The 17,302-nt window shown below is 43.4% G+C and overlaps 1 protein-coding gene and 1 pseudogene across 2 annotated transcripts in view; one reads left to right on the top strand and one right to left on the bottom strand.

Moving 5' to 3' along the window:
* Positions 1-17,302, bottom strand: part of KDM5B (lysine demethylase 5B) — a 90,717-nt gene that overhangs the window by 57,962 nt on the left and 15,453 nt on the right. For both annotated transcript variants that reach the window (XM_053604141.1, XM_053604142.1), the window contains exons 2-4: positions 4,678-4,755; positions 3,004-3,126; positions 2,016-2,186 (exon numbers count right to left, since the gene is read on the bottom strand). In XM_053604141.1, the coding sequence (XP_053460116.1) occupies positions 2,016-2,186; positions 3,004-3,126; positions 4,678-4,755 (372 nt within the window). The remainder of the gene's footprint in view (positions 1-2,015; positions 2,187-3,003; positions 3,127-4,677; positions 4,756-17,302) is intronic.
* Positions 9,701-10,725, top strand: LOC128595490 (AP-3 complex subunit sigma-1-like; annotated as a pseudogene).

Here is a 17,302-nt window from a genome sequence, read left to right as displayed (position 1 = left end):
AAGGTGGGTGATGGCCTGAGCTTAGGAGTTTGAGACCGGCCTGAGCAAGAGCAAGAACCCATCTCTAAAAAACAGACAGGCATTGTCCCAAATACTCAGGAGGTTAAGGCAGGAGGATCACATGAGCCCGGGAGTTTGAGGTTCCTGTGAGCTATGATGTCACAGTACTCTACCAGGGGCAAGAAAGTAAAACTCCATCTCAAAAAAAAAAAAAAAAGAGAAAGGCTCGGTGCCTGTGGCTCAAGTGGCTAAGGCACCAGCCACATACACCTGACCTGGTGGGTTCAAATCCAGCCTGGGCCCGCCAAACAACAATGATGGCTGCAACCAAAAAATAGCCGGGCGTTTTGTGGCGGGCGCCTGTAGTACCAGCTACTGGGGAGGCAGAGGCAGAAGAATCGCTTGAGCCCAGGAGTTGGAGGTTGCTGTGAGCTGTGATGCCACATCACTCTACCCAGGGCAACAGCTTGAGGCACTGTCTCAAAAAAAAAAAAAAAAGAGAAAGAGGTTTGGAGCCTGTGGATCAAGTGGCTAGGGCACTAGCCACATACGACTGAGCTGACAGGTTTGAATCCAGCCCGGGCCCACCAAACAACCATGGCTGCAACACAAAAAATAGCCGGACATTGTGGGGCGCCTGTAGTCCCAGCTACTTGGGCGGCGGAGGGAGGAGAATCACTTGAGCCCAGGAATTGGAGGTTGCTGTGGGCTGTGATGCTATGGCATTCTACCCAGGGGGACAGCTTGAGGCTATCTCAAAAAAAAAAAGAAAGAAAGAGAAAGAAAATAGAGACTCCTCAAAAAACTAAAGACTTCAAGTTGACAACATTTAATCCAGCAATGCCACTGAGAATATCTACGGCACCCCCCCCCCCCCAAACAAGTCTTTTTTTTTTAAGAGACAGAGCCTTATTTAGTCACCCTGGGTAGAGTGCAGTGGCGTCACAGCTCACAGTAACCTCCAGCTCTTGGGCTTAGGCAATTCTCTTGCCTCAGCCTCCCGAGTAGCTAGGACTACAGGTGCCCACCACAGGGCCTGGCTATTTACCTGCCACCCTCAGTATATGGGGCCAGTGCCCTACCCACTGAGCCACAGGCGCTGCCCACACTGCTGTTTCTTTTGTATTTTTTTTCCCCCGGGATCACACTATGTTGCCCAGGTTGGCATTAAGTGCTTTTTTTAACTATGAAACTGCACTGCCTCCTTAAGTATACATGCGTAGAGGACATGTTTCTAAAAATCCTGCAACCCATAAAAGCAGGGAGACATTCTCTATTCTCTTATTCATTCTATCCTCCAGTTAGAGCGCAAAAAAAGAAAATTAATCTCTTATGGGCAACTGTATCTAGATCTGACTTTAAAACAGAGGCATAAACATTCCACAATGTTCTAAACAATTTCATCCATGAGCTTACTAAATATTTACACAATGTACATTTAAAAAAAAAAAGACCAGGCGAAGTGGTTCAAAGCTGTAATCCTAGCACTCTGAGAGGCCGAGGCAGGAGGACTGCCTGAGCTCAGAGTTCTAGACCAGCTTGAGCAAGAGCAAGACCCTGTACATTTCTATTTTGAAAACAAACTCCTAGTATAAGTGCTCTCAAAACAGAACAAACAAAAACAGTGAAGGAAAAACTACAAAACTAGATTTTTTTTTTCCCTAAAGAGACAGTCTCACAGCTCACAACAACTTCATACTCTTGGGCTCAAGCAATTCTCTTGCCTCAGCCTCCCGAGTAGCTGGGACTATAGGCGCCTGCCACAACGCCCGGTTCTATTTAGAGATGGGGTCTCGCTCTAGGTCTGGGTGGTTTCAAACCTGTGAGCTGAGGTAATCCACTCACCTCGGCCTCCCACAATCGTGGGATTACAGGCGTGAGCCACCGAGCCCAGCCTACAAAACAAGATTCTAGAATCTAAATGTCTTTCAAACACAATCTTTTCATTTCCCCTAAAAGATAATATACCAAAAAATAGTGAAATGAAATAGGTTATGGCTAGCCCCAAAACTTACCCTCAAACTGTCTCCAGAAAGGAATAAATTGTAGGGGTTGAGGATTCGTTCATAATGCCCTCTGATATGTGAGCCCACAGCTTTGCCAGGAGCAAACCCCATCTTGGTGGCAATTTTGGTCCATTTTCTTTCCTTGCAAACAACTGCAAATCCACCTTCTTCTGCAACTAACTGTTAAAATAGCAAAAGAAATTAGAAAAAAGCTATATTGAAATAACTCCTGTTTCTTCATGCCTAGGTATGACTCTGAGAACAAAATGTTCTTGGCTATAGTTACCTTTTAAAAATACATGCACTATTAATTTTAAGCTACAGAACTGAAACATCGCTTTTGGCAGCATGGTCCATAAACATTTTATCCCCCCAAACCTACTTCTCACTGTGCCAAAACAGTCATCAGGGAAGAAGGACTAAGTTAACAATTAAATCTATACTACAGAAAGAACTCAAGTACTTGGCCCTTTTCTATGACTTTTTTTAACTTTTTATTTTATTTTGGTTGCAGCTTTTGGCCGGGGCCGGGTCTGAACCCACCACCTCTGGTATTTGGGGCCAGTACCCTACTCCTTAAGCCACAGGCACCACCCCCCTTTTCTATGACTTTTAAAATCTCCATAAACAGTAGTAAGCATGGCAGCAAGTTTGATGGAAAGAATTCAGGCTTCAGAATTAAGTGAACCCGGTAATGGATTATGTTAGCCTTCTTAGCTTGGTCAATTTTCTTTATCACCCTGAGCCTCAGTTTCCTTATTCGTAACAGCAGAAAGGAATAGATTGCAGGATTTTTTTTATAAAGCCTGAAAATGACAAAAACAGTTGGCAGCAGAATATTTTACAAGATAAGGCTGCCAGACCTGAGAAGCAGAGCCTGATACCCACCACTCAAATGAACTGAATACCTCACACAATAGGTTTATTTTTAGGCAAAGATCAAATTCATCCTGTCAGAAAGATTATTAAATGAGTAATATTGTCATTAGTCCTTTACCTTATTAAGCTGAAACAAGTCTAAGATCTTCCTTTCCACATGTGGAATTTTCAGAGTACTTCCCTGTAACTCCCAGTATTTTGCAATCTGGTCCAAGAAATTCAATTTCACACGCGTTTGAGCCTAAAAGACAAAAAATTGAATCTCACTCAGCTTATTTTAAAGCTCCTGCCTATTACCTGCCCATATGATATTTTCATTCTTAGAATATGTAAGTGCAATAACCACTTTATTAATTCGAAAGAGAAATAGCCTTTACGACGTGTAACAGGCAAGGGAGTTAAACAGTGAGTAAACCATCCTATAACTTAAGTAAGCACTCTGACTGAGACTTCATTTAAGTAGTACTATAGGGCCAGGCAAAGGTGGCTCACATCTGTAATCCCAGCACTCTGGTGGGTAGACTGCCCTGAGCTCACAGGTTCCAGACCACCCTGAGTGAGAATGAGACCTCGTCTCTAAAAATAGATGGGTGCTGTGGCAGGTGCCTGTAGTCCCAGTAACTTGGGAGGCTGAGGCAAGAGAATTGCTTCAGCCCAAGAATTTGAGGCTATTGTGAACTACAACCCCATGGCACTCTACCAAGGGTGGTAAAGTAAGATTCTGTCTCAAAAAAAAAAAAAAAGTAGAAGGAAAAGACAGAGAGAGAAAAGTACTTTATAAGCACAATTTCATGGGGAGTTTTGAGGTTTTTTGTTTTTTTTTGAGACAAGAGTCTCACTATGTCGCCCTTGATAGAGCACCGTGACGTCAAGCTCACAGCAACCTCAAACTCTTGAGCTTAAGCAATTTCTCTTGCCTCAGCCTCCAAGAAGCTGGGACTACCGGTGCCTGCCACTTTTTGTTGTTGCAGTTGTCATTGTTGTTTAGCTGGCCCAAGCTGGATTGAAACCCACCACCCTCTGTGTATGTGGCTGGGCCCGTAACCACTGTGCTACGGGCCCCAAGACAGTTTTGAGGTCTTTTAAAAGTTGTTTAGAGATAAGGTCTCATTCTGGTCACCCAGGCCAGAGCATGGTGGCATCTCAAGCTCCCAAGGAAGCTATAACTTACAGGAGCAAACCACCAGACCCAGCTAATTTATTTTTTACAGAGATGGGGTCTCACTATGTCGTTCAGGCTGGTTTCAAACTCCTAAGCTAAAGCCATACTCCTGCCTCAGATGCCCAAAGTCCTGGGATTAGAGGTGTATGCCACCTCAGCCAGCCACAATTTTCACGTTGTTGAAAATTGACAAATGGGCGGCACCTATGGCTCAGTGAGTAGGGCACCAGCCTCATATACCAAGGGTGGTGGATTCAAACCCGGCCCCAGCCAAACTGCATCAAAAAATAGCCGGGCAGGAGAACTGCATAAGCCCAGGAACTGGAGGTTGCTGTGAGCTGTGTGACGCCATGGCACTCTACCGAGGGCGATAAAGTGAGACTCTGTTTCTACAAAGAAGAAAATTTTGACAACTATGCAAACTTTTATATGCCTAACTTGGTCTCTTAACAATTGGGTATTTTAAAGGTCTGTTCTCTACTAAAAAGAAATTTTCTTTATTGTTCAAACACAAATCAAAAAACAGATTTACGAATAACTTTAACAATTTCAATATGCTCTAATACTTTCAAAGAAGGCCCATCTGCCCATCTGGAACACAGGCAACCAGAACACTAGTGAGGATGTTACCTCTAATTCATTCAGCCTCTGGATACGTGGGGTGAAATGAAGTTTATCAACATCACATGCAAATGGTGGCTGCCAATCCTAGAAAAAAGCAAAAGCTCTTATTAGAAGAATTTATAGTTCTTTGACATTTAAAATTAAAACCCAAGTGCTCGCTTTGGTGGCACATACACTAAAAATTAAAACTGAAGTAAACCTTCTTTTCTTTTGTGAGACAGAGCCCCAAGCTGTCACCCTGGGTAGAGTGCCATGGCGTCACAGCTCATAGCAACCTCAAACTCCTGGGCCCAAGCGATTCTCTTGCCTCAGCCTCCCGAGCAGCTGGGACTATAGGTGCCCACCACAACACCCAGCCATTTTTTCTTGCCCATTTTTTCTTGCAGTTGTCATTGTTACCTAGGCTGGCCCAGTCTGGGCTCAAACTTGCCACCCTTGGTGTATGTGGCTGGCACCGTAACCACTGCACTACAGGCACCAAGCCAGTAAACCTACTTCTAACAAAATAGAATAGAATATAGGTTAGCAGTTTCTCGACCTCCTTCCCATTACAACAGCGGAGAATACGTCTGAACACCCTTTCCCAAATAAATAATAGAGCCCATACAGACCTGTAGCCTACCCATTGAGTAATGTCACTAAACCTCAACCCTCCTTGAAACACCAGTGATTTAGGCAAAAGAGACTTTGATTTCTCTTTTACTGTGGAAGCATCTTGGTAGAAAACAGATATTTTGGCCCCGCATAGCTCAGGAGTATAAGCAACACTCACTCCTCCGCCTGAGCAAAAGCATGGCCCCCAGCCCAGCGTGGTGGCTCAGGTCAGTAATCCCACCACTCTGTGAGGCCTAGTAGGTGAAATCACCTGAGCTCAGGACTTTAACACCAACCTGAGCCAAGAGTGAGACCCCACCACTAAAAAAGTCGAATGTTATGGCAGGCATCTATAGTCCCAGCTACTTGGGAGGCTCAGGCAAGAGGATGACTTGAGCCCAGGAGTTTAAGGATGCTGTGTGCTATGATGCCATAGCACTCTACCAGGTGGTAAGAAAGTGAGACTCTGTCTCCAAAAAATACATAAATAAATAAAAAGAGCAAGATATCATCTCTACAAAAAATAGAAAAACTATTAGGGTATTGTGGTAGTTTCTGTAATCCTAATACTCAGGAGACTGAGGCAGGAGGATCACTTGAACCCCGGACTCTGAGGTTGCTGTCAGCTAGGCTGACATCGCAGCACTCTAGCCTGGGGCAACAGAGTGAGACTGTCTAAATAAATAAATAGGGCAGCGCCTGTGGCTCAGTGAGTAGGGCACTGGCCCCATATGCCAAGGGTGGCGCATTCGAACCAGGCCCGGCCAAACTGAAACAAAAAATAGCTGGGCATTGTGGCAGGCGCTTGTAGTCCCAGCTACTCGGGAGGCTAAGGCAATAGAATCGCCTAAGCCCAAGAGCTGGAGGTTGCTGTGAATTGTGACACCATAGCACTCTACCGAGAATGACACATAAAAAAATTAAAATAAAATAATAGAAACACAGTGATAACTTTTGATTTGTTACTTAAGTATCTAAGAGTATCATGTAGCCTAGCCAAAAAAAGTAACACTAAAGCCCCTATTAATTAAATGAATCATAAATCATTTTTTCTAATATAAAAAATTTTTTTTCCAGCTCGGCGCCTGTAGCTCAAGCTGCTAAGGTGCCAGCCACATACACCTGAGCTGGTGGGTTCGAATCCAGCCTGGGCCCGCCTGCAACCAAAAAATAGTCAGGCACTGTGGCGGGTGGCTGTAGTCCCAGCTACTTGGGAGGCTGAGGCAAGAGAATCACTTAAGCCAAAGAGTTTGAGGTTGCTGTGAACTGTGATGCCACGACACTCTACCCAGGGTGACAGCTTGAGGCTCTGTCTCAATAAATAAATAAAAATTTTTTTCCAGGGCGGCGCCTGTGGCTCAAAGGGGTAGGGTGCTGGCCCCAGATGCCGGAGGTGGCGGATTCAAACCCAGCCCCGGCCAAAAACAAAGAAAAAAAGAGAAGAAAATTTTCCATTGCAAACAGTTTCATATAAATTCCCTAATTACCTTTATTTTTAAAACTTGAAATTGGTTTTATTTTAACCTTTTCAGAATAAGTAAAAGAACTATATTATTATTTTTTCTTTGAGACAGAGACTTAAGCTGTTGCCCTCCCTGGGTACAGTGCTGTGGCATCATAGCTCACAGCAACCTCCATCTCAGGCTCAAGCAATCGATTCCCTTACCTCAGTTTTTCTATTTTTAGTAGAGACGGGGTCTTGATTTATGCTCAGGCTGGTCTCAAACTCGTGAGCTCACGCAATCCACCTGCCTTGGCCTCCCAGATTGCTAGGTTTATAGGCATGAACCACCGGACCTGGCCAATAACTATATATATATTTCCTTTCTTTTCATTTTTTTTTGAGACAGAGCCTCAAGCTTTTGCCCTGGGTAGAGTGCTATGGCATCACAGCTCACAGCAACCTCTAACTCCTAGGCTTAAGTGATTCTCCTGCCTCCGCTTCCCAAGTAGCTGGGACTACAGGCGCCCACCATAACGTCCGGCTATTTTTTTGGTTGCAGCCGTCATTGTTGTTTGGCAGGCCCAGGCTGGATTCGAACCCGCCAGCTCAGGTATATGTGGCTGGCGCCTTAGCCACTTGAGCTACAGGTCCCGAGCCAAGAACTATATTATTAAAAAATTCAGGCGGTGCCTGTGACTCAGTGGTTAGGGCGCCGGCCCCATATACCAAGAGTGGCAGGTTCGAACCCAGCCCTGGACAAACTGCAAGAAAAAAATAGCCGGGTGTTGTGGCGGGAACCTGCAGTCCCAGCTATTCAGGAGACTGACACAAGGGAATTGCCTAAGCCCAGGAGTTGGAGGTTGCTATGAGCTGTGACACTATAGCACTCTACCAAGGGCAATAAAGTTAAGACTCTGTCTCTGGAAAAAAAAAAAAAATTCATTTATTTGCCGGGGGTGGTGGCTCACGCCTGTAATCCTAGCACTCTGGGAGGCCAAGGCAGGTGGACTGCTTGAGCTCACAAGTTCAAGAGCAGCCTGAGCAAAAGCAAGACCCCATCCCTACTAAAAGTAGAAAAAATGAGAAGATTACTTGAGCCCAAGTTGGAGGTTGTTGTGAGCTAACGATGCCATGGCACTTATCCAGGGCAACAGCTTAAGACTTTGACTCAAAAAAAAAAAAAAAAAAAATCACTTATTTTCCTTAGCACTCAAAAATGTATTCCTTTAGAAGTCAATTAAGTAGAAAGTTGAAAATTCAAAATCCTTAGAGGCCTGAGAAACATCAGGTAAATATTGTCCTCAGTCTCAGCTCTAACCTAGCAACAAACTTTAAGCACATTTAAGAAAGAAAGGTTTCAAAAATTATTGACCCATGTGAGAATAAACTTTCAAAAGATACTGAAGACTTTTTTCCCCCAAATGCTGTGAAAATTCACTCTGTAGATGATCCTCTATTACTATCCACATATTTAATATATTAGAATGCGTTTTTTTTTTTTTTTTTTTGTAGAGACAGTCTCACCTTATCACCCTCAGTGGAGTGCCGCGGCGTCACACAGCTCACAGCAACCTCCAAATCCTCGGGCTTAGGCGATTCTCTTGCCTCAGCCTCTGGAGCAGCTGAGACTACAGGTGCCTACCACAACACCCGGCTATTTTTTTGTTGCAGTTTGGCCAGGGCTGGGTTTGAACCCGCCACCCTCTCGGCACATGGGGCCGGTGCCCTACCCGCTGAGCCACAGGCACTGCCCTAGAATGCGTTTTAATCTGTATAATTACAGAGGTCGTCATCATTTTGAGATCTGATAATTGGCATAATGAAAAACTATACTCTCTATAGAAGCTACACAAGTTGGTTCTGATTCCCTGCAGAAAAAACAATTACAAATCAGTGTCAAAGGCACATTCTTGTTAGTTTACCAAGAACAACACTAACAACTAAAGCATTTTAAAAATTGCATATTTTGGGGCGGCGCCTGTGGCTCAGTTGGTAGGGCGCCGGCCCCATATACCGAGGGTGGCGGGTTCAAACCCGGCCCCGGCTGAACTGCAAACCAAAAAATAGCTGGGCGTTGTGGCGGGCGCCTGTAGTCCCAGCTACTCGGGAGGCTGAGGCAGGAGAATCACTTAAGCCCAGGAGTTGGGGGTTGCTGTGAGCTGTGTGATGCCATGGCACTCTACCGAGGGTGATAAAGTGAGACTCTGTCTCTACAAAAAAAAAAAAATAAAATTGCATATTTTGGGCTCAGCACCTGTGGCTCAAGAGGCTAAGACGCCAGCCACATACACCAGAGCTGGCAGGTTGAACCCAGCCCGGGCCCGCCAAACAACAATGTCGCCTGCAACCAAAAAATAGCCAGGCGTTGTGGCAGGTGCCTGTAGTCCCAGCTACTTGGGAGACTGAGACAAGAGAATCTCTTAAGCCCAGGAGTTGGAAGTTGCTGTAAGATGTGATGCCACAGCACTCTATCCAGGGCGACAGAATGAGGCTCTGTCTCAAAAAAAAATAAAAATAAAAATAAAAAAATTGCATATGTTGGGCGGTGCCTATGGCTCAGTAAGTAGGGAGCCAGCCCCATATATCGAGGGTGGGGCCCTGGCCAAACTGCAACAAAAAAATAGCCAGGCGATGTAGCTGGTGTCTGTGGTCCCAGCTACTCAGGAGGTTGAGGCAAGAGAATCACCTAAGCCCAAGAGCTGGCGGTTGCTGTGAGCTGTGACGCCATAGCACTCTATGAGGGTGACAAAGTGAGACTCTATCTCCACTAAATAAATAAATTAATTAATTAATAAGCAGCCCCCCCCCAAAAAAAATGTTTTCTCCAATCATTAAGAACGATTTCCTCCTTGGGGCAGTGCCTTTAGAACTGGCCCCATATGCTGGAGGTGGCAGGTTCAAACCCAGCCTCAGCCAAAACTGCAAAAAAAAAAAAAAAGAACGATTTCCCCGCCCAGGCCCCGCCCCTCAGCTGTGGAGGGCGCTCGCACGCGTGCGGGATGGGGCGGGTGGGGAAGGATCGCTGGCTAGATCCCGAAGCGAGGCTCGAGCGCCCGCCCCCGCCCTGGCCCCCAGCGCCCACCCAGTCCACCCGGCCCAGCCATGTTCAAGGCGATCCTCATCTTCAATAACCACGGGAAGCTGCGGCTTTCGAAGTTCTACCAGCCCTACAGTGAAGATACACAACAGCAAATCATCAGGGAGACTTTCGATTTGGTATCTAAGAGAGATGAAAATGTTTGTAATTTCCTAGAGGATTATTAATTGGAGGATCTGACAACAACCTGATTTATAGGCATTATGCAACGTTATATTTTGTCTTCTGTGTGGATTCTTCAGAAAGTGAACTTGGCATTTTAGATCTAATTCAAGTATTTGTAGAAACATTAGACAAATGTTTTGAAAATATCCGTGAACTGGATTTGATTTTCCATGTAGACAAGGTTCACAATATTTTCGCAGAAATGGTGATGGGGGAATGGTACTGGAGACCAACAAGAATGAGATTGTTACGCAAATTGATGCACAAAATAAACTGGAGAAATCTGAGGCTGGCTTAGCAGGAGCTCCAGCCCCTGCTGTTTCAGCTGTAAAGAATATGAATCTTCCTGAGATCCCAAGAAATATTAACATTGGTGACATCAGTATAAAAGTGCCAAACCTGCCCTCTTTTAAATAAAAATTTCGAAAGGTTGGGCGGCGCCTGTGGCTCAGTGAGTAGGGCGCCGGCCCCATATGCCGAGGGTGGCTGGTTCAAACCCAGCCCCGGCCAAACTGCAACAAAAAAATAGCCGGGCGTTGTGGCGGGCGCCTGTAGTCCCAGCTGCTCGGGAGGCTGAGGCAAGAGAATCGCGTAAGCCCAAGAGTTAGAGGTTGCTGTGAGCCGTGTGACGCCACGGCACTCTACCTGAGGGCCGAGGGCCGTACAGTGAGACTCTGTCTCTACAAAAAAAAAAAAAAAAAAAATTTCGAAAGGCCACTCCCAGGTAAAATCCAGGGGGAAGTCATCTAAGTTTACCAACCATGCAGTCTTAACTTTTGCTCTTGGATTAAAGTCAAGGTACTGTATAGAAATTATGTAAAATCAGTATGGAAGTTCAATGTCGCTTTTCTTGCTCAGTGATTTTAAAGACGTTGAGTAGTTCCTGTGTGTGTGTGGTTTTTTTTTTTTTTTCTTTTCTAAACTGCATTCCTATGGCCACCTAAGGCATGCCTGTATGTATTGGCTTCTACAGTATTTCAAAAAGTGTTTGAGATATTTCTTTAATTATGTACAACCCTAAACGTTAGTGTTTTATATAGATCACAAGTGCAGCTTTCCTTAATTCATTCTGCTATTTGTTACACAATTGTTATTTTAAAAAACCAAGTATGTATTGCATGAAAACATTATGACCCTTTTCTCTTAGTTTAAATAAACTCTAAGGTAACTGGACTTCTAAAGAACGATTTACTCTGTCTATGGCACCAAGAAATAAATACTAAACAAAGTCATTTAAATCTAAAAAAAAAAAGAAAAAACAATTTACTGACCTAATTAATTGCCCAATGCCAACATTTTTAGAAAAAGTATACCTGGGTCAACCCAGTCTCATTTAATTCCTGCCACCACAAAGATCCCGAAAATTGTAGTACAATCATTTGTGGATTTTAATAGCCACTATCAACAATAATAAGTACTGGCTCAGCGCCCATAGCTCAGTGCATAGGGCTCGGCCACATACACACAAAGGCTGGAGGGTTCAAGCCTGGCCCTGTCCTACTAAAAACAATGACAACTGCAACAAAAAAATACCCGGGGGTGTTGTGGGGGGCTCCTGTAGTCCCCAGCTACTTGGGAGGCTGAGGCAAGAGAATCACTTAAGCCCAAGAGTTTGGGTTGCTGTGAGATGTGACACCACCCACGGCACTCTGCCAAGGGCAACATAGTGAGACTCTGTCTCAAAATAATAATAGTATTATATTATTTAAGTATAAAGGGGTGGGCGGCGCCTGTGGCTCAAGGAGTAGGGCGCGGTCCCATATGCCGGAGGTGGTGAGTTCAAATCTAGCCCCAGCCAAAAACCACACACACAAAAAAAAATAATAAATTAAAAATAAATAAATAAAATGTTTTAAAAAAAATAAGTATAAAGGGGTAAGAACCTTTGTTAAAATTTTAACTCTTGAACATATTCTTCCTAGCAAAGTATCTCAAGAATGGAAGAAAAAGTATCCAATGTACTCAGCCCTACTAGGAAACCAATTTATAGCTTTCAACCCAATTATAGCCCAAGAAGAAGGGGAAAGTGGGAAGGGGGAAAGGAAGGGGGGATGATTGGTGGGACCACACCTTCCCTGCATCTAACAAGGGAATATGTGAAATTTACTGAGTGTACGGTATAAATGTCTTAGCACAATAACTAAGAAAATGCCATGAAGGCTATGTTAACCAGTTTGATGAAAATATCTTTCAGTTTGTATATAAAACTAGCACATTGTGCCCCATGATTGCATTAATGTACAAAGCTATGATTTAATTAAAAAATTAAAAAAAATTTTTAGCCCTTATAGATAAGATAGCCCCTGGTACTTTTAAAGAGCTTGCTTCAAAGATTATTTTAGTTTCTGAGTATTAAATATTTGGAAAGGCAAAGTATTATTTCTATAGGCTATTAGTAAATAAAAATATAGTAGTAATAAAGCGACATGCCATAATATTACTTTTTAAGCATTATTCTCATTAAATTCTTCTTTCACCACTTTTAATTATACTTGGCAATAATAATCTGATTTGCAAGACCTCGAAATGCCTTAAATTTATTATTGTTAAACCAGGAGAAAATATAAAAATGGCTCTCTTGTAGACTTTGCTTCCCAAACCTCAAAGAAATAGTTTCCCACCAGGCCACTTTCAGGACTTAGCTAAGTACCATGTTGTTTATAAACAGAGGAAGGAACCAGCTTAAACCAGTGGTTCTCAACCTTCCTAATGCTGCGACCCTTTAGTACAGTTCCTCATGTTGTAGTGACCCCCAACCATAAAATTATTATTTTGTTTAGAGCACTTTGTCGTCATAGGTAGAGTGCTATGGCATCACAGCTCACAGCAACCTCCAGCTCCAGAGCTTAGGGGATTCTCTTGCCTCAGCCTCCTGAGTAGCTGGGACTACAGGCCCCAGCCACAATATCCCCGCTATTTTTTTGTTGTTGCAGTTTGGCCGGGGCCGGGGCTGGGTTCAAACTCACCACCCTTGGTATATGGGGCCGGCGCCCTACACACTGAGTCATAGGCGCAACCCTTAGAATTATTTTCATTGCTGCTTCATAACTGTAATTTTGCTACTGTTATGAATCGTAATGTAAATATCTGATACGCCGTCTGCATTTAGGTGACCCCTGTGAAAGGGTCATTCGACCCCCAAAGGGGTTGCAACCCACAGGTTGAGAACCGCTGACATATTCCAGACTATGCAGTATATTATATTACTGGAGTTAGCACTACCTACTCCTTTATTTCTTTCACATTTACTCCAATATTCCAAAATAAATTTGATATAAAAGATAATCTACTTTAACCTAAAATATGAGGAAATTACAGACTAATAAAACCGATTTTCATTTGAATGGCTGCCTGGTATCAATGAGATATACTCTATAAAAACTGAAATTCTCTACTTTTCCAAGTTTTTTTTTTTTTTTGAGACAAGAGTCTCAAGCTATTGCCCTGGGTACCCTGCCGTGGCATCATAGCTCACAGCAACCTCCCCGCCCAAGGGATCCTTTTATCTCAGTTTTTCTATTTTTAGTTAAGATGGGGTCTCACTTTTGCGCAGGCTGGTCTTGAACTCGTGAGCTCAAGCAATCCACCCTCATCCTCCTCCCAGAGTGCTAAGATTACAGGCGTAAGCCACCACGCCCGGCTCTTTTCCAGGTTTTAAATACAGGGTTTTACAGCTGTGTCTATAGTTAAGACATAAGAAATTATCACCATGAAGTCACATAAATCTAAAATACCATCAACAAATGTGTTTTTCTCCTTAGCTTTTCAAGACCACATTACCTGGTGCCTCCAAGGGGTTCTCATAACCCTCATTCTCATTCTACACCCTCATTTCCTCCCCCACCCTTATTTTAATCCTGGTGAAGCAAACCTTTCCCAGACATCACAGGTAGCGCTCTCACCACACTCCATCCACCTCCTTTAAACACTCTACATACAAATTAATTTCTATACCTTGCACACATCATAACTTTATATTCTATTTGTATATCTTTCTCACCAATAGATTTTAAGCTCTTTAATTTAAGTCAAGCTCTTTAATTCATTTCCAAAGCCCTAAAACTTTAACACAATGCCTGGCACTTATTGACATATCAATAAAAGCATTGAATTGAACCCACAACCAAACACAAGAACCCAATTCATTTTTCACTCAGAGTTCCCCAGTTTTCTGTAGTAGAACTAAGACTTTCTGATTAATCTAAAGTCAACGGGTATGAGAATTCTTTTTTTTTTCCTTTTCATTCTTTTTTTTTTTTTTTTTTTTTTTGCAGTTTTTGGCAGGGGTTGGGTTTGAACCTGCCACCTCTGATATATGGGGCCAGCACCCTACTCCTTTGAGCCATAGGTGCTGCCCCTCCCTTTTTTTGAAACTTTTTTTTTTTTTTTTTTTTGTAGAGACAGAGTCTCACTGTACCGCCCTCAGGTAGAGTGCCGTGCACACGGCTCACAGCAACCTCTAACTCTTGGGCTTACGCGATTCTCTTGCCTTAGCCTCCCGAGCAGCTGGGACTACAGGCGCCCGCCACAACGCCCAGCTATTTTTTTGTTGCAGTTTGGCCGGGGGTGGGTTTGAACCCGCCACCCTCGGCATATGGGGCCGGCGCCCTACTCACTAGCCACAGGCGCCACCCCCCCCCCTTTTTTAAGACAGAGTCTCACTCTGTTGCCCAAGCTAGAGGGCTGTGGCCTCAACCCAGCTCTCAGACCAGCTCAGAGCACCTCAAACTCCTGGGTTCAAGTGGTCCTTCTGCCTCAGTTTCCCAAGTAGCTGGGACTACAGGTATCCACCACAAAGCCGTTAATTTTTCCATTTTTAGTAGAGACAAGGTCTCACTCTTAGTTGGGCTGGTCTGGAACTCCCAAAATCAAGCGATCCACCCTCCTTAGCCTCCCAGAGTGCTAGGATTACAGGAATGAGCCATTTTGCCTTGTCTTTTTTTCTTCTGAGACAGTTCACCCTATTGCCCCAGGCAATAACAAAATGGGGACAGTCTAGTTCACAGCAAACTCAAATTCCTGTTCTTGAACTCCGAAATGGCAAGGGATCTATCCTCTGGCCTCAGCCCCCCAGAGGAAGGATTACAGGAGTGAGACCACACTACCCAGCCCAAGAATTCCTTATATTAATAGCTGCCTCAACCAAACCTGTCTGGGAATAATTCTAAATCACCTCATTCTAGCTGAGCTTTAGAATGACCTGAGGAGCTTTTTAAAATGAAAACACTTAGGCCCTCATGAGGTTCTAATTCAGTTCTGCTAGACAGATCCCTGAGTGACTTTGATGGGAGGCAGAGGTACATTTAGGGGGCCCCTGAGTATAAAATAACTCTTCCAATCTAAAGCTGAGTCACTAAAGTTGATGGGCCAGGAGTGTCCATATAAATGTGCCAACAAACAGAACACACGTAGAAAGGCTAGGGCTGGACGCGGTGGTTCACACCTGGAATCCTAGCACTCTGGGCACTCTGGAAGGCCAAGGCAGCTTGAGCCAAAGCGAGATCTTATCTCTAAAAATAGCCAGGCATCGTGGTAGGCACCTGTAGTCCCAGCTACTGGGGAGGCTGAGGCAAGAGAATTGCTTGAGCCCAAGAGTTTGAGGTTGCTATGAGCTGTGAAGCCACAGCACTCTACTAAGGGTGACAAAGTAAGACTCTGTCCCAATTAAAAAAGAGACAGAACATGAAAGGGCTAAAGCTCATTAATACTGGTAAACTAAAACTGAATAAACACATAAATCTAAATGGTTCTTTAACATTGCATATATATATATATATATATATATATGCAGCTTACTATTTTTACTGATTTCCCTACAGTTGTGTTTGGGTGGCTAAAAAGAGGAAAGACCACACTAAAAAAGCCTGTGAGAGGAGATGAAAGACAAATCAAGGATCTTTGGGACCAAGAAAAGGAGCTATTTCAGCAGGTCACAACCCACAGGAACTGTATTAAAGGGCTGCAGCATTAGGAAGGTTGAAAACCACTGAGCTATTGTATATTAATTAGAAGAACACTGACCCTTGAGAAAAGCCATGGTTTGGAACACCCAATCTGTCCTTTAAAAGATGTCACCTTCCACAAGTCATTCAGCTTCTTCTCAGGCTCAGTTTCCTTACCTATACTATGAAATGGATCTACCTTAACAACAATAACTACATAATAAAAACAGTTTTTTATTAACTTAACAGAAAAAAGGGCAGCCTACCAGGAAAGGAATTATATAAGCACTGTAATTTCCTACCAACCATCTCACGTAATCACAACTATATCATTACTATGATTATATAAAGAAGCAAAATAATGGTTAAGAGCACTAACTTAGGACTTGTACTGACTGGCTTCAAATTTTACTTCCACCAACATACTAGTCAGATGACCTTGAACAAGTTTACTTACTTCTTTAGGCCTCACTATGTAAAGGACTGTTATTTTAACCTATGTATTTTATAGGTAGGTTAACAGAATAAAGCTTTGAAAAGTCAGGATGCTAAGCTCAAAGATAACATATCACGCTTGCCAGAATACCAATGTTTTGATTCTACTCTAGTATTCTTCCCACAAGATCTTTATTCTCTTATTTCCTAGCTGGCTAATACCATCCCTCAAAAACGAAATTATCTTAGGATCCTAAATCAAATTCTAAATCCAATTCCCGTTGAAAAATATCTTGGTAAAATTATAAGTCAAAGCTGTATGTTACAAATGAAAGATGGGAGAAGCTTAGCAGTGAAAAAAAAGTTATGGAGGAACCAGAAGAATGGGCTGCCACCAATTTTTTTTTTTTTGAGACGGAGTCTATGTCACCCTCTGCAGAATGCCGTGTTGTCACACTTCACAACAACCTCAACCTCTTGGGCTTAAGCAATTCTCTTGCCTCAGCCTTCCAAGTAGCTGGGACTACAGGCGCCCACTACAATACCTGCCTTTTTGTTGTTGTTGTACTTGTCACTGTTGTTTAGCAGGCCTGAGTCGGGTTCGAACCCACCATAACCCAGTGTATGTGGCCAGTGCCCTAACCACTGATCTATGAGCGCTGAACCCAAGTATAATTTTTAAAAACCCCAAACCCACACACTACACAAATCCTTAAAGCAGCTTCCTGCTGGAAAATCTGGTGGCTGTTCTCAATTTGTCCAAAATGCATCATATTGGATAAGAGCCTTTCAGAAAGGGAAAAATTTAAATATCCAGAATTTTATAAAGTAGGTTATACTCCAGAAATTCTCTCTGTATAGACCTCTCTCATCTCCACCCCCTTTCTCCTGTCCCACAAATAAAAAGATGCCAAGTACAAATCCTAATAGCTCCTACCTATTGTCTCTTCCATC

Source organism: Nycticebus coucang, chromosome 10, assembly GCF_027406575.1.
Source record: "Nycticebus coucang isolate mNycCou1 chromosome 10, mNycCou1.pri, whole genome shotgun sequence".
Classification (NCBI taxonomy): Eukaryota; Metazoa; Chordata; class Mammalia; order Primates; family Lorisidae; genus Nycticebus; species Nycticebus coucang.
Note: the sequence above shows the minus strand (reverse complement) of the source record. Positions and strands in the feature narration are given on the sequence as shown.